At 43.2% G+C, this 27,671-nt stretch overlaps 1 protein-coding gene across 1 annotated transcript; it reads left to right on the top strand.

The window, feature by feature from the left end:
* Positions 1-27,671, top strand: LOC5519010 (trichohyalin). The gene is made up of 40 exons (XM_032363792.2): positions 1-834; positions 1,483-1,691; positions 3,034-3,320; positions 4,119-4,413; positions 5,043-5,293; positions 5,965-6,230; positions 6,693-6,836; positions 7,166-7,369; positions 7,587-7,805; positions 7,984-8,138; positions 8,438-8,550; positions 8,856-9,059; positions 9,474-9,667; positions 10,172-10,364; positions 10,681-10,858; positions 11,147-11,296; positions 11,718-11,912; positions 12,366-12,543; positions 13,300-13,423; positions 14,596-14,792; positions 15,258-15,546; positions 16,135-16,382; positions 16,894-17,093; positions 17,458-17,620; positions 18,180-18,329; positions 18,685-18,924; positions 19,252-19,580; positions 19,725-20,001; positions 20,151-20,350; positions 20,756-21,014; positions 21,364-21,543; positions 21,952-22,179; positions 22,469-22,594; positions 23,010-23,207; positions 23,567-23,752; positions 24,525-24,680; positions 25,155-25,301; positions 25,668-25,781; positions 26,337-26,564; positions 26,821-27,671. The coding sequence occupies exons 1-40, from the start codon at positions 292-294 to the stop codon at positions 27,031-27,033; spliced, it is 8,430 nt and encodes a 2,809-aa protein (XP_032219683.2). The 5' UTR covers positions 1-291; the 3' UTR covers positions 27,034-27,671.

The following is a 27,671-nucleotide window of genomic DNA, read 5'->3' as shown; positions in this document are numbered from 1 at the left end:
CACGTTATAAACACAAGATCCGGCATTTGGTGGTAAGAAGCCATTTTGTTTTGAAGGTTTCTAGGTAAAATGAAGCCATTCGTTGATAAAAATCCGTAAGGGGTTGCTACAGGAGTATGTTTTTGGCGTAGGATCAATTACTTGGTGAGACCTCGACGAAATTGTCCTCCCAAATCCAGCATTTCCTTGTGGTCGTGTGCATACCTACATCGCCAAGGCTTTAGTGTCCCATCGAGTTTGACGAACAATAAGCAATAACACTACTTATTTTAACCACTAAATTCAATCAAAATGGGGATTCCAGACTTGGAGATGATGTTCGACTTACTAGACACTGGAATGCGTGGATACCTAACTAAAGAACAACTTTTGGAATTTCACGAAACCTGCTATTTCTCCGCCTTGGACCCAAGGCAGGCCGAAGGTGCACTTCTAACCGTGTGCGGGCATAATGCCGATGGGAGATGCAGCAGAGAATACTTCAGTGCCGTGTTGGAAGAATTTGAACGCCGAAAAACTCTCGAAGATAAGATTTACTGGGATTTTCGAGCCCTAGATTACGAGGGAACAAATCGAATTTCAATTAAATCAGCGTTGTTTTTGTTCAAATCGGTTCACGAAGATTATTTTTCCATCCGGACATGGAAGGCATTTCTGGATCAGAGAGAAAGACCAGAGAGTGATGTGTCGTTCGATGAGATTAAGATCTTTCTTTGTAACCTTCCTGTTGGCGGACCGTGTGAGGAAGAAGAGTTTTATAAGGAAGATGAATCAGTTGAGAGAATGAGATGTGACAAAGAGTATGAGGCCATTAAGGAGTTACAAGATCTTCAGGCAAGTTTAGAACATATTTATAGCTAAGCTATGGGTACTCATCAACTCAATCTGTTCCTTTCTGTCATAACCCTGTTTTTCTGCACCAAGTGTCCTACCATACAGATCAAAATGTATCCATAGATAATATTAGTATAAATAATTGGGGAGGGAAGGAAGAGTTTATCATCCTTTACTACTTGTGGGTTGGTGCAGGGCTGGCTGTGCAAAAAAATTCTTGCAATCGATTTGTTACCTTGATGTCTCACTGTAGACAATGCTGGTTTTGAAGTATTCAGACCAAATTTGGGACAAATCCCTTACTTACTTCCCTTGATTGATGCTATAACAGTATGTGATGGTGATGATACACACGATAACCCTGCAACCCAATTCATCTGAAAATGCTTTAACTATAATGTCTGTATCAATGTGCCTTAGCCATTTTGGATATTATTGAGTCAAAACCATTTCTGTATTTACCAAGCATCAAATCAGACTATCAGACAACAAAAGTCAAGTGCAAAAAAAAAAAAAAACACTGTACATGTAGCAGTGAGATTAATTGTTCGAGGTTTGTGTTACACAGATATAGGGTATGTATTTCATTATAATAAGTTCACAAACCTCAAAATCACAAATGAACTCATTATTTTCATGTTACTTTAGGCTGATGATGCTACTCTTGCTGCTGAGGAACGTGAGAGAATGCAGAATGCAAGTCAGCTAAAGCATAGGTCCAGCAAACGCGCAAGAAGGTTTGACCATGAGGGTGTGTCAGCCATTCTTCATGATGATGAGGAGTGGGATGAGGAGGCAGCAAAGAAGGCACGGCAGAGAGTGACAGCTACTGATCTCCTGCAAGCACTGAAAAAGAAGTAAGCTGTTTTACAGTTGATTTCATGAAACCAAGGCCATTGAAAATGCCCCCATGCTAGCTATGGCCATGATACATAGCATTTGACGCATCAGTTGCCTCCCTGCCCCCATGCTAGCTATGGCCATGATACATAGCATTTGACGCATCAGTTGCCTCCCTGCCCCCATGCTAGCTATGGCCATGATACATAGCATTTGACGCATCAGTTGCCTCCCTGCCCCCATGCTAGCTATGGCCATGATACATAGCATTTGACGCATCAGTTGCCTCCCTGCCCCCATGCTAGCTATGGCCATGATACATAGCATTTGACGCATCAGTTGCCTCCCTGCCCCCATGCTAGCTATGGCCATGATACATAGCATTTGACGCATCAGTTGCCTCCCTGCCCCCATACTAGCTATGGCCATGATACATAGCATTTGACGCATCAGTTGCCTCCCTGCCCCCATGCTAGCTATGGCCATGATACATAGCATTTGACGCATCAGTTGCCTCCCTGCCCCCATGCTAGCTATGGCCATGATACATGGCATTTGACGCATCAGTTGCCTCCCTGCCCCCATGCTAGCTATGGCCATGATACATAGCATTTGACGCATCAGTTGCCTCCCTGCCCCCATGCTAGCTATGGCCATGATAGCATTTGACGCATCAGTTGCCTCCCTGCCCCCATGCTAGCTATGGCCATGATACATAACATTTGACACATCAGTTGCCTCCCTGCCCCCATGCTAGCTATGGCCATGATACATAGCATTTGACACATTAGTTGCCTCCCTGCCCCCATACTAGCTATGGCCATGATACATAGCATTTGACACATTAGTTGCCCCCCTGCCCCCATGCTAGCTATGGCCATGATACATAGCATTTGACACATTAGTTGCCCCCCTGCCCCCATGCTAGCTATGGCCATGATACATAGCATTTGACACATTAGTTGCCCCCCTGCCCCCATGCTAGCTATGGCCATGATACATAGCATTTGACACATTAGTTGCCCCCCTGCCTCCATGCTAGCTATGGCCATGATAGCATTGGACACATCAGTTGCGAACTCTGTTAGAAACTTGGAAACTTGAGCGCCTGAAGTTTCCCTGCTAAAATTATGCATAGACAATGTTTTTGGGTGGGAAACCGCAAATAAACACAGAGAGCAAGAGTTTCTTTTTCGAATCATGTTAAGAAAATATCAAGATATGAGTAAAATGCCTGAGCTTTTATGCAACTTACTGCTAAGTCAGTCTTTACTCCAAATCATGCAATTATTTTATAATTTATTTTCAGGATTCTTTGCTCTGCTGTTTTTGTTTTAAACCCCATATTTGTTGTTGCAGGTATGAGCTCATCCGTGAAATGCTTCTGGTCAAAATGCTCAGACACAGTATTGGTGAAGGAATGTGGACTGCTCTCTCTACCCAAGAACAGCAGGAAAGGCTAGTTCAACTAACAGTCACTGTCAGGAAACTGAGAAAGGATGGGAAGTTTCATTCTTTTAGCAAATTGCCTGGTGCCGACGAGGTATGCAGCCATAACTTGGTGTCGTTAATGGGGTATAGCAGAGCTGAAGCAAGGAAAAAGAACCAAGAAGAAGAGAAATTTAGAGAGCTCATGAAAGAGAAAGGTAAATGGTGGTAATTATATTATAACTAATCAATCGTAATTACAGTCTAAAGCATTAACTATGCCCATAACACTTTTCAAATAATTAAAAAATAGCATACAGTGTAAGAATAGTAATAGAAAAGTAACACAAATTTTGTGTATTCTTATTTATTTGTAATGTTTCCTGAGTGTTGCTTATTGTTCACATTATGAGAGCTTTCCCAGAAAGCCTTTTGGCAATATAAAACACATTACAGTACATTACACAGGATACTTTATCCAAAACCACTTCTTTAGTTTTTTTTTACATTGTAAGTGTCCATGTGATTGCAAAAGCATGCTTCCAAATTATAGTTGCATGCTTACCTTTTATATTTCTTTATTCACTTGTGAAAAAGAGCTTACAGTATATGCACCATGTACAAGAGAATGTTTTATTTTTCATGCTTGCATGTCTGGCTTATGGCTGGTTCTTATTTGTGTTGCATTTTAGTTTTTCCAGTCCATAGTAGGCTGGATTGGGGTGGGGATGCATTTTAAGGCTCCTATTAAAAGATTAAATATAAAATACTGTTGTAAAAAAAACACACAAATTTCAACTATGGCTTCAAAGGATATTTTCATTTGCCTTGGCTTGAGTTCTCAACAACATTTTTGGAGTTTTTTTTTATAATACTTTTTACTATTTAAAAAAGAGGCAGCATGGGGGGGGGGGGCTGTCCACAATTCCTGCATCCCCCAGCCTATTGGCCTGCGTTTGTGTTTGAAGCCTGTGAAATCCAACCTTGATTTCAAAACCTCCATTTTGTTTTGGCAGGAAAGTCAGATCTTGAGACAGAACAGGAGATAAAGTCACTGAGGGATGAAGCCCTTAAAGGCTCTTCTTCTACAGAAAAAATTCTCTCTGATCTTGAAAAACGTTATCTTGAAGACAAAGAGGATCTTAGAAATAGGTTACGTGGAGCAAGCGGTCACACTATAACCTCAGAGGAGAGGCTTGTGGAGTATGCACTGCTCTTAAGAGAACAGCTCCGTGCCACGCAAGAAAGCAAGTTTGAGAGTGCTGCTTACAGTGTTGGGCTTGCAGAAGACCCTGTACACAACTTGGCAGGGTATGTGAAGAGATTGATGCTGAGATAATAATGATATTTTTCTTCACATAAGTCAATGGTTGGTTTTAGAAAAAGCAGAATTTTGCTGGCCCACCATACCCTAATTTTGGGGAAAAAAAGAGCATGTGGGACATTTTAGTAAGCTACTGTATCTACTCTATTCCTTTATTCTTGCCTATCCTTCTTTCAAATGTTTTATATAACAAAAGAAACTGTGAAAGCTAACAAGGAAGCTCATTTGTATGTAGCATGGTTTTATTGATCAGTGAAACAAATACAGTATGTAGCTAGATATGTATGTACTGTATCAGTCCAAAAAAAGCCAAAAAGAGAACACAACAAAAAAAGAATCTGTACCTGTCAAAAATAGGTTCTTCTAGAGGCTCTTTCAGTCACCACTTTTAATGAACATCCCAGGACTAAAGAATTATTAGGAACACTCCAATTTGCATCGCCTGATTTATTTTTGATTTTTGGATTTTTTATTATTCACTTTAGGAAACATAGGGTAAAACTATGTATTTGATAATCATTATCTGTATTTATTTAAATAAGCAATGCAAAGGGAAGAAAAATAAAGAAGATATCTGCCCACTTACGTCGAAGTTGATTTTCTTGTTTTCCACCAGGGAGGACAGTATTCGTCAACAGACACTTGCTGCCGCTCGTCTTCTGCAGCGCAAGGGCCGTAAGTTACAGAAGGATATTCTCCTGGACGACGTGACCCTCAGTACGGGTGAGGTGGGGCTAGTTGACCTCCATGAAGATGTTGTAAAAGCACTGGAGCGGAAACATGCCCTTGAGCGAGAGGTGCTGATTTACATGTTACAGGGCAGAGATAGCGGCAAGGCTCGCAGTTATGCCAGGAAGCTCAACAAAGGTACAGCAGAGAAAAGTTAGCTGCCATTTTGTCATCCTTGCAAAATAACAAGTGTGAGAAAGCATCCATTTTAAAATATGGTAAAAGTACTATGATTTGAGAAAGTCATTCATTGTATAATATTTTAAACTGAGTTTGGTAAATGAAATATAAAGCTTTGTTTTAGATGGCTATACCGAGATTTCCTCACGCAATTTTTCTTCCAATGATGTGCTCTTTAAACGCTCTTTTAATGCATATGATTTTTTTTTGCGTCAAAACAATTTTTCGATATTTTGAAAAAAAGAAATTGAAGAGACTTGAAAACTCAAGGTAATAACTTGAAGGCAATAGTGAGACAAAATGCATGACAGCATCAAACGTGCCAGTAACTGACAAAATCAACAGCAGGGTGGCAGGGTTTCTTGCCTATCCAAAAAGATAATGGCTTCAATAGAACCCCTAGAAATGCTGAGCCGATGATAACATCTTCGTTTTCAATACTTACAGTACACAACAACTCATATCCCGAGTGTACTAAACTGGGTGGAGCAGTACGGATCTATAAAATGAGGAGTTAGGACAGTCGCATGTGAAGCACATTTGATCGTGTCTCACGCGCTATAGAATACTAAACCTTTCATTCAACTACTTTGTCTTTAATTCTATAACTTTTTTGTCTTGAAATGTAGACGAGAGAGACAACCAGCTTCTTGTCCTGAGGACCAAACGGCAAGCCTGGAAAGAGCGCAGTTCGCAGGAAAAGCTGGAAAGCCGCGATAGTCATCGCGCACTCCTGCAGGAAGCTGTGGCTTTGGTTTGTGAGAACAGACGTGCCGAGAGTCGGGAGCTCGGTACAGGGAGTGTAGACGACGTTCAGGTCGCCATGGCTGTTCTGTCTGAGTTACAAGAGTACCAGGACGTGCAGAGTCAATTCCTGTCGAGTCTGCCCAACAAGGTATTGCGAAGCGCCGTTAAACGTGCTCGTAGGCGTTTACTTTGATTTTATTCTACTCCAAAAGAACGAAATGCACATTGAACGCCTGCAAGCAAGCTAAGTCCCAAGCGATTTTGCCTAAAGAATTTGCCAGCAGTGAATGGGGAAAATGGGTTTTGCCATGCGACGCGAGCTACCATGGCCACCTTGACCGGTTATGGAATTAAGTGCGAGACATGTGCTATTATTTCATTAGTACTCCATAAATGCACTCTACAACATGACGTAAAATCCACTTAGTTTTGAAGCTCCCGTCAATCAAACTTAAAGTTGACCAATTAATTTTACAACCTTATATTGGTGGTCACGATTGCACGCCTCGCACTCTTAACAACCCCTCTACCTCAAATTTCCTCCGTGAGGAAGTATGGCAGTTATTTCCAACACACGGCGTGCGTGACACTTGTTTGATGTGCGTGACAGGACATGCTCGAGCTGCGCCGTGTGCGTGACGAAGAGGTTCAAGCCATAGAGGAGGAATGGCTCGATTGCCTGTCTGCTGTTATCCTGGGTACTGAAGAGGGGAGGGGCCAGGAAGACGAACTGCTAAAAGCACTGGAAGACAAGGTAACACTCTTTAGTACGGCGCATTGCGTTACAAAGTTGTATCTAACTACCTTCACTTCTCCTTTAGTACGACCCATTGTGTGGCAAGTTTGTTTCCAGCTTAATCTGTTACTTCTCTTTTAGTACGACGCGTTGCTAGACACGGTTGTTTTCAACTTTTTGACTTCTCTTTTAGTGCAACACGTTGCCTGAGAAGGTTGTTTCCAACTTCTGTTACTTCTCTGTTATTACCACGCTTTGCATATGTCGTGGTTGTTCCAAACTTCTCTTATTTCTCTTTTAGCATGGGTGGCAAGCTTGTTTCCAACTTTGTATTATTTCTCTTTTAGTACGACGCGTTGCGTGACAAGCTGTTACTGGAAGCCCTTGAGAAGCAAATGGGCGCAGCAGAATGGGCACGGCTGTCGGAGCAGGAACGCCAGGCTCGACTGCTAAGGCTCAAACTGCAGGAGAAGAGATTGCGGCAACAGGGGAAGTTCGACGAGGCGGCCGCGCTGCTTGGAGAAGGATTGCGAAATGCCGAAGCACTTCAGGTAAGTTTATAAACTTCAAGATGCGCATATTTGTCAATTGCGCATCTAGTTTGAATTAAGTTGTAGCCTTCTGATTTGCGTGATTCATATTTTTGTTGGTTAGAAAACTCTGTGCACTCTGAGCAAAATGCGTTTATGGCAACTCATATCTAACGAAAAGGTATAACGAGTAGTCAAAGCTTTCAAATGTTTTCCTGAGAGCTTTGTCTCTTTCTAGGCCTTGCTCGGTGAAAACCGACAGCATTACCTAGACCGCTTAAAGGAGAGACTAGCGCGACGTGAGCAGCGCATGCGAGAAGGCTTGGACCCTGATGAGGAAGACGATGAGACAATGCGCATGCTCGAAGAAGAAGAAGCCAAGTCTTCTGGAAACATACTGAAAGACCTGCAAAACCGGTTTGACGACGAGAAGGACGCGCTCTTGCGTAGGCTTAGGGTATGAATGTGAAATTTTGGGTGGGGGGTATTATTTAAGAATGAGTTGTAAATGGTGACATGAATAGTGACGTGAATGGTGACTTAAATGATGACGTGAATGGTGACGTGAATAGTCACGTGAATGTCACGCGAATGTCACGTGAATGGTCACGTGAACTGTGTTTGTTCTTCGTTAGGAAGAGCAGGACCGCTTGCTTGCCGAGAAGCGCCGACAGGCGGAATTGGCCCGATTGCGGCGAGAAAAGAGGTTGGCAGAGCGCGAGGGCAGGTTTGACGATGCTGCGTTACTGCTCGGACTGGCCGAGAGGAATAGGCTCAACCTGGAAGAGAAGTAAGTAGATATAAAAGTCTCTAATTCTGGCATAAGTAACAATCATGGGTTTTCTTACCAAAAGAGTTTGGTTGTCACTTTGTGACGGCACGTTCAGTTCTGGCCACATTTCAGGGATCACTCAATGTTTGGTCTTTCTTTATTTGAAGTCGACGATTAAAGTCTAGCATCTCAGTCATAAGCTAGAGTAAAACAATATAAACTGATTCTTTGTGGCACTGCGGTATTGTGCGGTAGTTTAAAATGGCGTCGTGATTGGCCTTCTTTCACTGCTTTTTGATATTTGTTTTTCTGATAAGATTGCGGCGCGATCGTGAGAGGCAAGAGCAACTCGCACGTGACCGTTTGGCGAGACGAAAGGTCCGGAGGGGCAAAAAAGAGGACGAGCCAGACGATCCTGAACCGGACAAAGGTAGTCCCTCGGCATGTATGGTCGTAAACAATTCTTAATCTATGAAACGTTCTCGCGTGTCTTTCGGTAATTTAGCTAGTGTTATCGGCAGGTGAAGAGTCTATATTGGAGAAAGAGAAATTTAAATGTTATCCCTGGGAGAGTTCACGTTAAAGAACATTAATCTACAAACTACATTACAGGCGATAATTACTGTAAATTTCTGTAAAACCGTTAGCTTTCAAATCGGGTTGGATTATTAATTTGTTATAGGTTTTACAAACTTCTTTGGCAAATTACCAACCCATTCTTCTGCTCTGTGATAGATGATATTGCAGGCTGGCAGGACGCAGTGCTGAAGGCTTTAGAGCGAAAGCACAGTGCAGAGCAAGAGCTGCTCATGTCATTGTTGCTGGATGAGAGCAGCAGTGGAATTCGAGAAGAGGCGAGAGCTATGACCGAGGACGAGAGACTCAAGAGTGTACTTGAGCTCAGGGACAAGAGGGAAGAGCTTGACTTTGGCACAAAAGGTAAGCAAAACATCCCCCACCCTCACCCCTCCTCCCCAAGTGTCCACTTAAACTGTATGTATACTGTATATATACTTAGTAGTTGACCTTACTATAAACGACATATTACAGTGTTTGAATCCTTTGTGATACCGTACGGCTCGACAAAACAATAAGACTTCTTATTGAGACTGATCATTCCATAGAACGACACTTGCACACGCACAATTGCCAACAATCCGGCAAGTCTGTACTTAGAGAAAAGCTATAAACGCGAATAAATTATCCTCGATAAAGGCTTTAGTTACGTGGCTTCATTCCACGTGACTGTGTCCAGTTAAATAAAATGCCTTATCCAGCCAGTCTGTACTTATATATGAGAGCGTATTATTTATCCACGATAAAGTGTTCTGCTAATCATTTGTTCACCCTCAGCTGATCAAGAGATGCACGAGGACATTCTGGACATGGCGGCGGCCTACAGGGTGGAAATCCGCCGATCCAGACTCACCGCCTCACGCGAAGATTGTGTGGTTAGCGACGATGAAGTGCACACATCAATCATGGCCGACTTACAAGAAGAGCAGGACAAGGAGAGCGAGGGCATCCTGGCCAGACTTCAGGAGATGGTAAGGAAAAGAGGGACGCCAAGGTATCTGTATTCTTGGAAGAGATGTACTACTTTTAGAAAATGCCAAATGCCACAAAGCCTAGGAGCAGTCTGAACTTTAGGGAGTGGTTCCGGCTGCAGTGCCATGTTTTAACTATAAAATGTATTCAATTTCAATTCTGCAATTGCCGTTCTTAGAACAATTTGTCAAGCGTGCCTCATTTTTATTTTATTTATTTATTTTTTTTTTTTTTTGCTGCCCTCAATTTCTTCTATTATTGGCGGCATGGGGGGGGGGGGGACCAAACACAATCGTGTCCCATTTGCCTGTTGTAAGATTTCAGCTTAATATTTGGTGAAGTATGTGTGTGTGTATTTTTTTTTGGGGGGGGGGGGTGGGGGTATCTGCACCTATCCCTTCCCTTCCTAAGCGCTCCATGCGGGCACTGTTTGATTATGTTTTTGGACTAAGAGGTTCCAGGCTTAGTCTTTGGCTAAACAAACGAAACAAATTTCGTTGCAGAGTCATGAGCAGTTAGCCGAACTTCGCAAGTCTCAGATCCAAGCCCGTATCGATGGGGTTGTGGAGAATATTGCCACAGTCTTACTACGATACGAGGGGGCGGGGACTGACGACGAGATCCTCAAAGCTCTGGACAACAAGTACGACACTTTGAAGGACAAATTGCTACTTGATGCACTGAGAAAACAGCTAGGTGAGTAACAAGGGGACTTAAAAAACTATGATTAAAATAACCAATAACATAAAAAAATGAGTCATCATAGAGGTTAATTTAGAGTGGTCTCGAAATCCTGGTTTTCGCCTCCCCTTCGCTACAAAGCCGCCAGAGAGGCATATACGCATTTGGCGACAATTTTTGCTGCGATTTCGTGTACTGTGACACCGTGTTCTTATTTACTGACCACAATTCAATATTTTACACATTTTCATCATTTGTAGAAGCTTCTAAACCAATGAATGACTATAGTTCCACTATCGCCACATTCCACTATATTAATGTTTGCTTCCAGGCGACTCCGAGTGGGCCTTGCTATCTGAGCAGGAGCGGCAGCGTCGCCTGATGCAATTGAAGCTGGAGGAGAAGCGCCTTCGCCGAGAAGGAAAGATGGATGAGTTGGCTAGGCTGCTAGGCGAGGGTTTCGCCATGGATGCCAACTTGCGAAAGCTGATGGGAGACAACAAAGCACGGTAAGGGATTTCTCTACAGCTAGGCGAAGACTTTGTCATAAACGCTAACGTAACATAATATAACAGATCATAGAGAGGGAGGAGGGAGCAGCCATACGGTGAAAATATGCATTTAGCAATAGAAAGCCAAAAAAGCTGATTTAAAAAATCGCTTAGCATACGCTACTACATAAATCAAATTATAATCTGAAACGCTTACTGGAGAATGTTGGCTGTTTCCAAATGCGGCTTTTAATCGATGACGGTGCCTATTCGACTGAATACGTTAACGCAAGACACGTTCTGCAGGTACGAGGAGAAGCTCAAAGAGCGTCTTGCTCGTCGAAGGGAACGGCTTGCGCAGGGATTGCCCCCTGACGACAACGACGATGAAGAAGGAGACCAGGAGGATGAAGGAACAACGGACTTGCTATCCGTCCTCAATGACTTGGAGAACAGGTAATATATTCGACTACATCTCTTTACTATGACCATGCTCGCATCGTCAATCTGCTATAAAAAAAAAAGACCCAAAGATATCTTTCTTGGCTTTCCGTCCTATCCTGTTTGCAAACAATCGTCAGGTTGGTGTATGTTATTTGGCGAGATTGACTTTTTTTAACGCCTGATTTATGTGATAAGAGGTACCCAGAGTTATGTGACAGTTCCTCATTCCATTTGACGTTACCTGGTATGACGAGGGCGTTATGTGAAGTATCATGACCCTTATTAACGTTACCAGGTATAACGAGGGCGTGCCCCATATTGACATTACCAGGTATGACGAGGGCGTTGTGTGACGTACCATGACCCATATTAACGTTTCCAGGTATAACGAGGGCGTTGTGAGACGTATCATGACCCATATTAACGTTTCCAGGTATGACGATGAAAAGGACGCGTTAATGCGGCGACTGGGTGGTGATAATGAGCGCTTCCTGAATGAGCGCCAAAGACAGGCAGAACTTGCAAGACTAAAGAGAGAAAGGCTAAAGGCAAAGCAGGAGGACAAGTTTGACGCTGCTGCGCTTGTCCTGGGTCTAGCAGAACGCCATCAGGCCTCAGCCGAGGAAAGGTATATAAACCACAAACAATACTCACCTTAAAAGGGATTTCAATCGTACACCACTTGCTACTCATGGAGGAAAGCCATCACGCCATTTATCAGACGTGGTGCAGATTATTCTGCTGTGTACAGTACCAGTACTTAGAACAAGAGCGCGTTATACGTATTATGAACGATGAGCGCACTATAAAGAATGGGAAGGGTGGACCCGATCTTTTACGCAAAGGATCTCTTTTCGCGTTACATTGTTTCAAATCATTGATCTTTTTAGAGGTGTGAAAAGAAGTAATGCGGTACACTAGGAAAAGCAGATTCATTGCTCTTATTTTAGATAACAATCAAATGACAAGTGCCGTATGCTTAGCCACATATCAAGTTTATAACACTAGCCTGCGAATTGTTTCCAAGGATGACTACACTGTTTGCTCGATGGGAACTGGGTCTAACTGATCTAATTCTTAGGCTTCGCCAAGATCGCCTTCGCCAGGAGCAGTTGGCGAAAGAGCGTCTTGCTCGACGCCGGGCTGCCCGTAAAGACAGCGAGAAAGCCGAAGATAAGCTTGTGGCTGAGGGAGACTTGGCTATCATGCAGGAGAACTTGATGAAAATCCTCGAAAATAAACACAAGGACGAGAGAGATGTAAGTTGTAAAAACACCCTGACGAGAAGGATGTAATGAGTATGAACACAAGGAGGGAGAGAGATGTAATGAGTATGAACACAAGGACGAGAGAGATGTAATGAGTATGAACACAAGGACGAGAGAGATGTAATGAGTATTATGAACACAAGGACGAGAGAGATGTAATGAGTATGAACACAGGGACGAGAGAGATGTAATAAGTATGAACACAAGGACGAGAGAGATGTAATGAGTATGAACACAAGGACGAGAGATATGTAATGAGTATGAACACACGGACGAGAGCGATGTAATGAGTATGAACACAAGGCCGAGAGAGATGTAAATAGTAAAACTATTTGCATGTGCAGTGGAATCACTACTAACAATGCATATGCTTCAGTTGTTTAAGATACTGTAATATATAAAGTCAGCTCACGTTACCCCGAGCTCGAGTTATCGGGGTCCCACTGTATGTATTTATGCTCTTTGCACGCTAAACCATTATTGGGCTTAAACCGCATGGATTAAAGAAACCGTCTCATATTCAACTAAGGGAAGCCCAATGAATGAGGGAAATAAGAATGTACGGACATTGTGTGCGTAGACATTTATAATAAGTTTTATGCGGAAGTTAGCCACTGTGCTGCATGTTTCTTCAACAATTCTGGCGCTGAGTGCTTAACCCTTCACATAGCCTTCGCGTGAACGATCTCAAAGAGCGAGCTTTACCCACTTCTCAAATACAAACCGTCTCCTCGGTCTTTGTCCCAGGCGTTGGTCGATTTGCTACAAGAAGACCAAGCCGACCTGACCAACACGGCAGAGGCCTGGACGCAAGAGCAACGCGAAGCTAGGTTACGCGAGCTCAAGGACAAACTTGTAGCACTTGATCCAGGTCAGTACATATATTACTTAATCCAGGTCAGTTCATATATTACTTGATCCAGGTCAGTACATATGTTACTTGATCCAGGTCAGTACACAAATATTACTTGATCCATGTCAGTACAAATATTACTTAATCCAGGTCAGTAGATATATTACTTGATCCAGGTCAGTACATATATTACTTGATCCAGGTCAGTTCATATATTACTTGATCCAGGTCAGTTCATATATTACTTGATCCAGGTCAGTTCATATATTACTTGATCCAGGTCAGTTCATATATTACTTGATCCAGGTCAGTACATATATTACTTGATCCAGGTCAGTACATATATTACTTTATCCAGGTCAGTACACATATATTACTTGATCCAGGTCAGTACAAATATTACTTAATCCAGATCAGTACACAAATATTACTTGATCCAGGTCAGTACATATATTACTTGATCCAGGTCAGTACATATATTACTTTATCCAGGTCAGTAGATATATTACTTGATCCAGGTCAGTACATATATTACTTAATCCAGGTCAGTACACAAATATTACTTGATCCAGGTCAGTACATATATTACTTAATCCAGGTCAGTACACAAATATTACTTGATCCAGGTCAGTACATATATTACTTGATCCAGGTCAGTACATATATTACTTTATCCAGGTCAGTACACATTATATTACTTGATCCAGGTCAGTACAAATATTACTTAATCCAGGTCAGTTCATATATTACTTGATCCAGGTCAGTACATATGTTACGTGGTCCAGGTCATTACAAATATTACTTGATCCAGGTCAGTATATATAGGATTTTCCCTGGTGGAGTGACAACAAGACTTTCAAATGGGATTGAGATTTTAACTCATTTTGTGCCTTGCAATATGCAATAAAAACAATTTTGTGATTGGCAAGGACGGTATGGAAAAACCGCAAATTGTGGCCCCCTACCTGCATTTTTCTGATTACACCAGGGAGTTATATGAAATTTGCATTATGACGTACCACAAGTTCAAAGATCCTGTTTGAAAGTTTAAATGTCTGTGGTATGAATAAAAAGAAAAAGGGTTGATTTAATAAAAAAGTATACAGTGACTTCATGATCTTGTTTAGGCAAATTCTTCGTTTCGCAAATATTTTATTGGTGTATTGGTGAACCTTTCTTGATTATACCAGCCGACAAAGACCAGAAGCGAAGTGTGATGCTTGAAGCCGCGGCCATCAAGCTTGTCAGCAGAAAAGCCCACCTCGCGAAATCCCGCGAGGACGGCAGTGAAGTCCCGCGGGACGAGGTGATGATCTCGCTGATAGCGGATCTACAGCAAGAACAGGACAAAGAGAGCGAGGGCGTTTTGGCAAGCATGCAGGAGAAGGTGCGTTTAATGTGTTTCTTTGATTCTCAATGGAAATGAGTAGAGAGAAAGAAAGGGTGGAGGGGCCTTGTCTAAAGGCTTTTACCTGTATGTATTTTTGTATTTAATGTATTTTTTTTTATGAAGAAGGAACCGGATGAATCAAACATTTCATGCTTTTGTTTTAACTTATCAAATCAGACAATAGTTTCATGCGTTTTTTTTTCAGCTCCCTATCAAATCAGGCAATAGTCTCATGCGTTTTTTTCTAACTTCTTATAAAATCAGGCAATAATTTCATGCGATGTTTTCATTTTCTTATCATGTAATGCAATAGCTTCCTGTGTTTCTTCAAACTTTAGCAAGCAATAGCTTCCTGTGTTTCTTTAAACTATAGTTTCATGCGTTCTTTTTTTTCAAGGAAATTAGGCAATAGTTAGTTTATCGTGGCATGGACGTCTCGATTTAGGTCTATTCTTTCTCCAGGACAAAGACGGTCTCATTGCTCTGCAAAAAGAGCACATTGCTGCGCGCGCACAAGACACCCTTGCCAATGTGCGTGCCGTCCTGACGCGTGGCGAGGAGGGAGTGGCCGCTGACGAGGACGAGCTGGTGCAGGCGCTTGAGAGCAAATACGACGCGCTACGGGACAAACTCATGGCAGAGGCGTTGATGAAACAAGTCGGTGAGGCGGAGTGGAAGGCAATGAGCGAGAGAGATCGGATGGCTAAACTCGTACAGCTAAAGTTAGAGGCAAAGCGGCTCAAGCAAGAAGGTAAGACGGAAAAGCGAGTTAAAATATTTCATAGGTGAGTTGAAAAAGTAAAAGAAGTATCATTGTCTACTTGTATTGCAGACTGAGAATATAAAGTGGACTGCTATCTTCCAAGATAAGCGTCAAGGGAAAATAAAAAAAAAGAAAAGAATTTTGAAATCTTCTTGGGTGAATAACAAGGCAATAGGATTATTTTTTTTTAAGTGAGATACTCAGTAAACATCAAGTCGCTAAGGGGTCGATATCTTCTAATGTAGTTTTGGACCTTGGAAACAGGTATATAGAGTGGTTTCCATAAACTTGTGGAATACGCTTTAGCTTGTTTAGAACTGATACATTTTAATGTCTCTGTTCTCTTTTGTGCTTGCTTGACAACTTATCTTTGACTGTAACCCTTTGCTGCGCGTGTTTATGAAAACCTCTTCCTCCAGGGCAAAATCTTGGGTTAAAAAAATGAAAAATGAGTAAAAAGATACAACTATACTTCGCTCTTGAACCTCATCAAGTTTTTCTTTATTCTCTCGAATACCCGGGGGATTTTTAGTGCTCGAGTTGCGACGTTAATGGCGTTTTCATACCGCATTACAGGCAAGATGGATGAGCTACAAAAGCTGTTTGGCGATGCAGCGAGTGCAGAGGCTAACCTGGTCTCCCTCATGGGCGAGAACCGCACTAACTACGAGAAGCATCTACAGGAGCGTCTAGCTAAAAGGAGGCAGAGGCTGGCGGAAGGTATGGCACAGGAAGAGGTCGACAAGCTAGAGGCTGAGGAAGACCGTCAGAGGGAAGAGGAGCTGCAAAAGGCATCAACTGGCAACGCCCTGTTGGATCTTGAGGTAATAAGGGGGGGGGGAGACAAAGAGGGACTAGGGAGGTAGAAACGGTCTAATTTTTAGCTTGAGAGACGGTTCAGAAGTATGGACAATCAAGAATTACAGTTAACCGAATATGATGAGCGAGTGCAGCGATGAAATAGATGCATGAAATTAGGGTTCCTTTGTCTTCAACTTAGTTTTACTACGTAGGGCCATCCAAACGGACATCCCCTAAAAAATGTCATAACTTTTGACATTAATTTAAAATGTTCCCTGATTACTACCATCCAAACGGACATCCCCTAAAAAATGTCATAACTTTTGACATTAATTTAAAATGTTCCCTGATTACTTAAACTTGGCTTTGCTATACGAAGATCAAGGAGGAACCCGCTATTGCTTGCGGTACCAAGTGAGGCCGGTCTTTTTACACATTGACAATGCAGCGGGTAACTAATGCTATAACAGTATTTAAAATGTTGCCTCAAAGTCTATTATTATAACTATTATTACCAACGGTAAATACTTGCAGAAACGCCTGGAGGAGGAAAAGGAAGCGTTGATGGCCGGTCTTCGTGGCGCAGACGCCAAGTTCGCCAGCGAGAGAGAACGCCAGGCTGCCCTCGCGCGAATGAAGCGTGACGAGAGACGCGCGCGACAAGAGGACACATTCGATCGCGCCGCTCTCGTGTTTGGCCTTGCACAGGCGCAACAGGCCAACTTGCAAGACATGTGAGTCCTTTATTCCATTTTCTACACCGTATTGAAGAGGTTTCCATTTTGAACTTACTGTCCTTGTTAGAATCGAGGATGTTTTCGCTGGTTGGGAAAGCGTCGAATCAACATAAGGTTGAAATGACGGCTACAAAAAAAAACTGTAGTCTCGCTGATGATGCATTGTCTCGTCGGGCACAGAGTAAAAGTTTTATTTTTGACGACTGGAAAATACAAATTAGATCAACCTAGTGATGAATAATTTTCCCAAATTTGGATCACAGTACTTCATAATATCCCAAAATACTTCCTCGTCAGACAAGTAAGGAATTAACTAATTTGGTATTTTCAAAATAACATAAGACTGTTGTTGCCATGTTAGCCATAAGAGAGACCGCGAGAGGCAGATGCTCCTAGCCAGAGAACGGCTCGCAGCGCGTCGCCAGAAAAGGACATCAGACCTGGGCAAGGAGAAGGAGAAGCTCCAAAACATGGAGCAAAACGAGGTCGAGGTCACTGACCCTACGAATGTCGCAGTCTTGCAGGTATGGAAGAAAACCAGTGTGCCCCGTTTCCATACCCTAGACCCTGCTCGGTCCCCATCAGATTTTATTTTTTATACCAATAATGCCTCTTGCCGGCAGCGCAAAAATCGCCCAGAACTACAGGCAGCGCCTAGCCCGGCCGAGGAACAACAATGCACATGCTACAGCTATGGTTATTTCGGCAAGCAATGGGCCGTTTGCATGAGATTTAAGTAACCTGTCTCTTGCCGTAGACTACCGTATGTGTGAAGCTATAAGGTCACTTCCCGAATCACCCGAAGATCTCTTATCACGGTGCCCCTACACACTCCATTTAATTTAAACGTGGTCTACTGACGAGTCGCATTTTAAGCCTGCTCGGTTTCCCACACAATATACAGTGAACTCTCACCTACTAAGCGGGAACATAGTATATTGGCGATGTTTAAGGTACTAGTTGGTAGGAGCCGTGGTCTCTAACTATAATCATCTGCACATTTCTCCACATTTCTTAGCAATCCCAAATCCCAAAACAAACTTGTTCTCTTGCTTGATGCTAACAGTGTTCTATCTTTCCTAGGAGGCCGTAATCAAGGAGATGGAACAGAAACACGCATGTGAACGTGCCGTTTTCGAGATCATGTTGAATGAGGAGCGAGACAGCTCCCTCCGCCAGGCTGCACACAAGCTCGGTCCGAGGGAGAGGGAGGATAGGCTTATAGAACTCAAGGTTAGCTTTAAAGGGGTAGGGTTCAAAGGTTAGGTTTAAAACGGGTATGTTAAAATTTTTTTTAAAGTCGCTTCATTTTTTATATTTGCGCAATAAATTATAAATGTCGTTTGGGACATGAACACGATTAAATGCGAGAACCAACTCAACTCATATCGGGAACTTAATGTTGAGATGCATACGTACTACAGAGTAGCACCAATGTTCTGCTTAAACTTACCACTATGAAAGGGCTCCACCCCTTTCTGTAACAAAACATGCTTGGCTGCCTTTGGTGGATTGATGTAGTGCTTGTTCTGAGTTATAAAATTCTTAGATTTGTACTCCCTGCATCCTAACTACTTTCCACTCACAGGAGTATCGTAAGCAATGGCGCGAGTCAAGTCCTGACGAGATGGCTGAAGCCGCGCAAGAGCAGGAAGAAAACCTACGTGAGGCGACGGGCTTGAAGATTGAGATTAAACTCAGTGAACCACTCGGCGAAGGTGAGGAAAAGGAAAGGACAGAAGACGAGATAGCGGCAGGTTTACTTGCAGATCTTCAACAGCAACAAGACATGGAACAGGAGTACTTACTTCAGGATCTAGCTTCTAAGGTTAGTACCTGATCCATACTTGGCAAATTCCCGACATTGTTTAGTACAGTAGAAATACAATTAAGCCGTTTTCCGATGAAGATATTAAGCCGTTTTCTGATGAAGATGGATGAAATTTCACCGTGATTTTAACTGACTTAGTTGATGTATGGCCTATTTTGTAATGACTTTTTTAATTTGCCCCTTGTATATTTTCATTAACAAAAAGGAACAACAATAGAAGTAACTCCAAGTTATTTCTAGCACAGAATTCGAAAGGCATAAGCTCTTGAAAATTGGTGAGTGGCGTTAGGCAAACGTGCTAACAAAAATAAAATGTCTCCGTAGAGTCCTGCCATCCTCCAACAGCTAAAGCAAGTCCAGTTCCTTGCGCGCCGCGAGCGATGGTATGACAACATTGCGGCTGCGCTGCTGGGCGTCAAACGCTTGCCAAAGTGCGCCAACTCGCAGGCTCCTACGGAGGATGAACTGGTCGAGGCTCTAGAAGAGAAATATGACGCACTGAAGGACAAACTCTTGATGGAAGCGATGATGAAGCAGATGGGTGAGGCACAGTGGGCAGCGCTAAGCGAGCGTGAGCGACAGGCACGCTTGGTAAAACTAAAACTGCAAGAGAAGAGGCTTAGAGAAGACGGAAAGCTAGACGAGGCTAGCAGGTAAAGGTCGCCATTCATAAAAATACACGTTTTTTTTTTTCAGGAACGCACTTCGCAGCGTCATATGTATTCCACATAATACTCCCTCACCACACACACACCATGAAGGTTTTCATTTGTAAGGGTCCGTAACTTTTCAAACAGGCTACTAGGCGAAGGACGCAAACATGAGGCTGGACTTCGCGCCCTGATTGGTCAATCCAAGGAACGGCAGCAGCAGTTACTCAAGGAACGGCTGGAGAAACTTCGACAGAGGAAAGCCTCTGGCGAGGTGGTGAATGACGATGAGTTAGAGACCCTGGAGATGATCGAGGCTAACGGGATTGAGTCCGTCGATAGTGTAGTTCTGGACAGGATTACGGGCGAGACCGTGGCGGAAGCAGAGGATGCTACTACCGCTAATCTAATCTATGATTTGCAGGTATAGTGAAACCGTTATTGAGCCGAAGTAAACTAGTGCGATAGCCAAGGAAAGAGCCTTAAACCCTAATACTTTCCACAGAGTAGAGCTTTAAAATTTGTGAATAAAATAGCAGCAAACAGTGGAATGTTTCTTACTTTATTTGTCAGGCCCGCTACGAGGAGGAGAAAAATGCTCTCCTGGCTTCTTTGCGCGGCCAAGATACACGTCTACAAAGCGAACGCCAACGGCAGCTTGAACTCGCTAAGCTACGGCGTGAACAGCGCAGGCTCAAACAAGAAGACAACTTCGACACGGCGGCCATCTTGTTCAGCCTGGCCAAGCAACAAGAAGCTTCAAAAGACGCTAAGTAGGTGCCATTTAGTATGCATTTTTAGTTTGCACGAGAGCCACGATAGCTAAGAACCAGAGCCAGAAGCCCCGGATTCTGTACGGGCTAAGATTAGTTTTGGGATTTTTTTAATTTGTTTTAAAAATGGCTCTCTACATTGTTTTCTTCTCTTGCGTAGTCATTCTGATGTTTGTCACCCATTGCGTTCGTTGTGACAGAGGTCGAAACTACTGCAAAAGAGGCTATACAATGAGGCTATACATTTGTTCCTATTTGGACATTTGTTTTTTACATGACCATTTGGCAAGCGATCGTCTATTAATCATCTCTTAGAAGTGTACTTCTTAGCATTCGTCAAATCAACTTGCTCTTCAGTGCTGAACATTTGATTTTTACAGTACCTCATGTTTCTCTTATCGATAGTTACAAAAAGGACCGCGCCCGACAAGAGCAGTTGGCACGTGATCGTCTAGCGGCCCTGAAAGCCAAACGCGCGGCCAAACACAAGGTGCTGACCGAGGAGGAGGTGCAGCGTCAAGCCCGAGATGAAATTATCAAAGAACAACTTGCTGATCTAGAGGCAGACAAGCTACAGGCCATGGATATTCATCAGGGAGGGGTGGCAGGACTTCAGGAGGCTATTCTTAATGAAGTGGAGAAAAAGCATACTACCGAACAACAGGTAAAGTTCTTTTATTTTCATCTGGGCAGACCAGCGATCGATCTACTTAAAACTATACTGATACACCGGAATACGTATTAACTCGGGTATCAGCTACTAGAGCGATCTCGGATAAGCGTTTTCAGTATGAAAATTAGTTAAGAGAATAGGTTAGGAGAAGAACTAGGGAATTAGTTAATTAGGTTGAATGCTGGCGGAAACTGCTCAGAGTCACGAAAATATCGGAGAGTTGTATATTGCTTTGCGTCACGATGTGATGCTTATTAATTTAGCTGTATTATGAAGTTAAAATAGAGTTGTAGGTCATGGCTGCAATTGTTGACTTTTCCCCTTGTTCTCGTTCGCCCAGGCTTTGTCAGAGCTTCTTCAAGAAATACAGGAGGACGCTGATGGTATTGCCGCTGCCCAGTATTTATCGCAGGATGAGAGACAGGCTCGTATTGAGCAGCTCGCTAAAGAGCGGCAAAACTGGAGAATGGACTCGGTGCGGGACTCTCTCCAGGCTACAGCCGAGCAACACCAAACAGAGGTACAGTGGTAGAGCTTTGGTTTGTTTAGGATGATTTGAATTATGAATGGTTCAACTGGATTTAGTTCATAACGACTGAAAAGTACGAGCTTGATTTACTAAAAAAATATATAATTTGCCTGTTTTGCGGCACTAAAGGATCGTCCCGGTTCTCCGCGCGCTTTAACTTAAAATAAATTGATCAGAATTTTTGTAGGTTATAAAACTCTGCTACAATAATATCGTAGCCTGTTAAGCTGTTAATTTTCTTTGGTTTGGAGCAGTTTGTTCTTCGATTTTCTTTGTTTTGCTTGCTAGTTGATCGGAAACTACTAAAAAATAGATGTTTAGCTTACCAACAAAAACTTGGAAGGGTATTCAGCACTACTGCTGTGTTATTGACTTCTCCTTGACGTCCCTTCTGACCAGGAGGAGCGAGTAGCAAGCGCCACTCGTATCGCCGCTAGCCGCACGAAGCAAAAGAAGCTGCTCCACAATGCTCTCCTTCTGCGCATGGAAAGTCGTAAGCAGTTGCTGACTGAGCAAGGTGTGCCGGAGGACAAGCTTAAAGACGAGGTGTCTGTGGCTCTGCTTGCGGACCTGCAGGAGAAACAACAGAGCGAGAATAGCGCTATGAGCAAGGTCCTGACAGACAAGGTAAGTGAAGGAAATAAGGGTGCTTCTTAAGGATGCCACTCAAGAAACAGTTGAGCTGGAACGAAAAGGTGCTACATTTGTGGGATCGGTGTTATTTGATAAACAGCAGAGTGAGAACAGCGCTATGAGCAAGGTCCTAACAGACAAGGCGTGTGAAGGAAATAAGGGTGCTTCATTAGTTAAGGAGGCGATGCCACAGCATTGTAGCTAACCTATATTTCCTAGAAGGTAGGATGTATTGTAGATGAATTGTAGCTATGCTATTATGTGTTACATCTATATTGCCCAGGAGGAAGACGTACTGAGCCAAGTGAAGGATGACCAGAGGCGTGCCAGACGTGAGGGATGGCTGGATAATGTAGCTGCTACTATACTAGGCTCACGCCCCGTTAGGAAACGAAGTACTGTTATGGAGGTAAGGAGGCGTCCGTTAATATACTCCATGTATCCACCACAAATAATGCAGGTGTACAAAATGCTCTGTCGTTCAACGCTCACTTCATCAGTGAAATAACAAGGAGTAGAACTAGGAAGAACATGTAGATCATGTAAATTTTGATCCAAGGTAAATTGAACGTGAATGGTTTCCACGTCACTGTGGCAACAACTCGAAGAATATTGAGAGCACCTAGCCATACTACCCCTCGTCAACATCACACAAATAATTAGAGAAATCAAGCGCCCAGCTGTCAATAAGCGCCACACCTCTTTTTCAAATTAGCCCCCCCCCCCCCCCCCCCCGCCTCGTCTTGTGATATTTGTGTGCACTTCATTCCACAGCCATGCCTTGTAAAATCTTCTCTTTTTTTACTTGTTTGTTTGCTCCATAGCCTACGAGTCAGATGGACGCCCTCGGAGAAGACGACGAGGAAATGGCGCACCTCGAGGAGGAGGAGGAGCAGAAGATAGCGGAGCTGGAGGAGGAGATGGAGAGAGAGAAACAGGCCAAGATCAAGGCGGGGGCCTCGGAATCCGAGATCAACGCCCTCATGGCTGAACTACAACGGCAACAGGACACCAAGAGAATGGTGAGCTCATCATAGTTACGTTATTATTACTAAAAGATAAACCAATCACGCATCCATTTTGCGCTTATTTTACGCTGAACAATTCCCTTCGACTAATCAAAGCAAGGAACTGAGATGCTGTTAATAATCAACTCAACATTAATAAAACTACACTTGTAAATAGACCATTGTATTTAAAAAAATGTAGACAATAGCAAAAAAGTGATAGATAAACATTCTTTATGTGTATATATGTGTGCCTCGCCACGCGAGGCAGTGAGCAGTGCACGCGTGAAATGTGGTTCACCTGGCTTAAGACGTGTGTCGTTACGTTGCTGTTGCTATTATAGAATTGACGATAAAGTTATCTTTGGTTTTAGGCTTTCCAGAAAGACATAGAGCGCCAGCGTCGCTTGGCTAAAGAAAGACTGGAAGCGAGGCGCAGGAAGCGAGACGAACAGCAGTATGAAGAAGACATGGCCGTCTCCATAGTAACCATGGCGGAGAAGCAATTCGCCATGATTCGCGAAAAGACCATGATGAATAAGGAAGCCGCCCAGGACACGGTAAAAACTCTTTATTGTTTGCGTTTACACAAGACACGGTCGAAACACTTTATTGTTTACAAAAGACACGGTAGGAACACTTTATTGTTTACGCAAACACGGTAGAAACACGTTATTGTTTTCGTTTACACAAGACACGGTTAGAACACTTTATTGTTTGCGTTCACACAAGACACGGTTGAAACACTTTATTGTTTGCGTTCACACAAGGCACGGTTGAAATACTATATTGTTTGCGTTTACACAAGAAACGAATAAAAAACTTTATTGTTTTTGTTTACACAAGACACTGTTGAAACACTTTAGTGTTTGTGTTTACACAAGACACTGTTAAAACACTTTATTGTTTATGTTTATGTTTACACAAGACCTTTCTATATCTTATGTCTGCCGGGAAATAATATTCTACTTATACCATGTATGTTGTGTGTTTCTCGTTTGTTTCCTGCGTGTTTTCTCGTTTGTTTCTTTGTATGTTTGCATGCCTGCTGTTGTTCCTGAGCTAGCTGATCTATGTGCAAATATTTCTGTGGAACCAGGCCCGTTGCCAGGATTTTAAGTAGGGGGCGGAGGGGGGTTCGTTTACCCATTTAGCGGACCATTTTTTTTAGGTAGCTCGCCCTAGTTCGCAGTGGTACTCAATTTTCAATCATTTGAGCGGACCTTCCAGTCGCATGTGTGATTCTCCTGAACCCCCTGAACTCCCCCTGGCTACGGGCCTGGGAACTTTGTACCACTGGATTGGAGAGGCTTACCCCATTGTTCCTTTCAGCTCAAGGACAGACTCGCTCGTCGTCGCGCTGAGCGGGAGAAGAAGAAAAAGGAAGAAGAGGAGCGCTTGAAGGCTGAGCAGGAGGCGGAGCAGGAAGCAGAATTAAAACGCAGGGCAGAACAAGAGAAGAGAAGACAGCATGAGTGGCCTTTGCCTGTAAGTCTCGTTAAAATTTATGTCAATAGTGATATCCTTTTTGTTTTCCTGAGCGCGCAGTTAACTCGCGCAGTCAACTCGCGCTGTCAAATAATAACCAGCCGCAGCGCTCCCTCAAAAAAAGTGAGGGCTTTCTCAAACTCAAGAAAAGGCGCATCCATCATCATCCCTACCCCCTCCCCCACTCCACCTCGTCCCCCCCCCTCTCGCGGTGCCTCTGCGTACCCCATACATTGTTGCTTTGAGTTCATTTACACCTGCTTAGTGTTTCCATCCACTCTTCAAGCCCAAAGTCTACGGTTGTTGGACGAACTACAACTCTTTATCGATTTAGTAACAAAGGGACATCTTTAAATTGATCCCGACGATTCTTCTCAACCCTAGATTTCCAACCTTCATACAAAAACAATCTTCAAGAAAAGAGTTTTACTTTCTTCCACTCTGTCTTGATGCCTATTTGTTTCTTGTTTTCAGCCCGGTTTTGGAATGAAGCGTGAGAAAACCGTTATTGACGTAGAGGTATCCGAGGAAAAACAGAGAGAAATAGTATCGTCACTCATTCGGGAACACACAAGCTTCGGCGAGAAGTTTAAGCGCGAGCAAACACGGCAGGAGGAAATGGTACGAGGCTATTATTATTTTAAATTATTCAATCAATCAATTAATCCTTGTTTATTGTGATTTCGCCTTTCAACACCTGACGCGCTAAATAAATGTTTTAAATGGGCAGATATCGGCTAAATTACGTTTGTACGTGTATATAAAGGCGGATTAAACGCGCTTATTTGCCCGGCTCAAAATCAGACGGAGCATTTACAAGCTCTTATGTGACGGGCTCCTGCTTATGTCTGTGAAAAGAAGAATCTGTCCCGACACCTAAAACTGCGTCGGATCCATGACAAATGAGCGTACACAAAATCGTGCACGTAAATCAGCAATTAAGGTTGTGTGAGTTCTATGGTATTCTAAAGAAACGTATTTCTGCAGGTGAAAAAGCGGCGGAGGAGGAAGAAGGAGAAGATCGAGCAACAGGAGGAGGAGGCTGCCTTCATTCTCGGGCTCGGAGAGAGACAAAAGACATTTGTCGAACAAAAGCAAAAGGTGACCTTTTGATGCATGCTTTCCCATGCTTTCCCATTGTTAAAGGCCAATCGCGCCGCCATTTTAAACTCCCAATAATAGCGGGTCGCAGAAAGCATCCATTTCCATCGGCTAATTAAAGAAAGTAACCGAGATATTGTCAATCAAATATCGTAAATAACATTTCAAACTTCATTCGTAGATTGTTATTTTGAAGTTTCCTTGCGAATAAACCGCTGTATTTTCAATGATAAACAATAACAAAGGAGTGGATGATCGACATTCTTTAATTATCGATACATGGATGGGAGAGATATATAAACTCGAGAAATTCTATCATGATCATCACTGCTGTCTCATCTTTCCAGCATCGTTAGCATCTTCCTCATTTTATTTATTGTTTTTGTTGTAGTTGTTCTGGTTGTTTTGGTGTTGTTGTTGGGGGTATTGCTTTCACGAGGCTTTCGTTATTTACCTCCATCAAAGATAGTGGTCCACAGGATTTAAAGTATTTGTATGCCCCACCATCCCACGATGACACGGGCTTATACTAAGCGACTGTGACTTCTCTTTCAGGGTGAAAGGGAGCGCCAGATCACCATGATCAAGGAGCGCATCGCGCGCGTCAGACACGAGCGTACGATGACCATGAAGGAGCCACGCGACCCTACGGCACCACAGGGATTCCAGAGCTTCCTGGATGACGAGGAGGTGAAGGGGCTGAGCGAGGATGAAAGGATGAAGAGAGTCGCAGCCAAGATGGAACAGAAATTTAAGTCCGAGCAAAGGCGCGTCTCTAACGCGGTAAGTACGCGTTGGATTTAATATATATATATATATTTTAATAGCTTAATGTTTCTTAGCCATCTGCATAGGCATTAACTACACATACTAGTCCAATACTTTGACACACATGAATGGCATTGTTCCCATCCATTGTTTTACCTCGTTCTCTAATACGCTCCAGTGGCCCCGATTGTTTCAGACAATGCCATACTTGAATTTGTCAGAGTATTGGACAACCCTCCTCTAATTGTCTGGCATCACATACCCTTTCCAGCTCGTCCCTCCCGCGCTATCGCCTGATGGCAGCTCTCTTGAGAATTCCGAGGACGAGAGCGCTAGAGAAATCTCGCACAACCTGCTAGACGAGAAAAGCCGCGAGAAGAAACTCAAGGAGCGCATGGCGAACCGCAGGAAGAAGTCCAGGACCGTGCATGATCCTGCTGCACTAGCAGCGTTACAAGGGGCTGAGGCGGGTGCATCCAGTTAGGTATAAGGTATTAATAGGGCCAGGAACACACTACGGAACTAGCAGCATTACAAGGGGCCAAGGGGGGTGCATCCAGTTAGGTATAAGGTATTAATAGGGCCAGGAACACACTACGGAACTAGCAGCGTTACAAGGGGCCAAGGGGGGTGCATCCAGTTAGGTATAAGGTATAAATAGGGCCAGGACGACACTACGGAACTAGCAGCGTTACAAGGGGCCAAGGGGGGTGCATCCAGTTAGGTATAAGGTATTTATAGGGCCAGGACGACACTGCGGATCTGACTTATCACGAGTAGTGTATTTTGGATCGCACGACTTTTTACTGCCATGTAGATACTACTATATAGGTTCCTAATGCTTAATTTAGTGTAGTATGGTTATAATGGTACGAGGCCATTGTGTTTGATTTATGTATCACGCATCTAATATCCAATAATTACCTAGGGTAACTAGTGTAAAATTATCTAGTTTACAATAATTCTACTCTGTTATGTACCAATTGCCTAGCTTTTATTTATTATGTACACGTCTACAGATATCCAAACAGCCTAATTAATCTGATGTATTATGATTGTATTGTATAGTATTGCCGTTGTGATAACGAATTGCTAATAGAGACATGCAGCCGCATTAAGTTA

This window comes from Nematostella vectensis, chromosome 1 (assembly GCF_932526225.1).
Source record: "Nematostella vectensis chromosome 1, jaNemVect1.1, whole genome shotgun sequence".
NCBI classification, from domain to species: Eukaryota; Metazoa; Cnidaria; class Anthozoa; order Actiniaria; family Edwardsiidae; genus Nematostella; species Nematostella vectensis.
The sequence above is the reverse complement of the archived record's forward strand: the minus strand, read 5'-3'. Positions and strand labels throughout refer to the sequence as shown.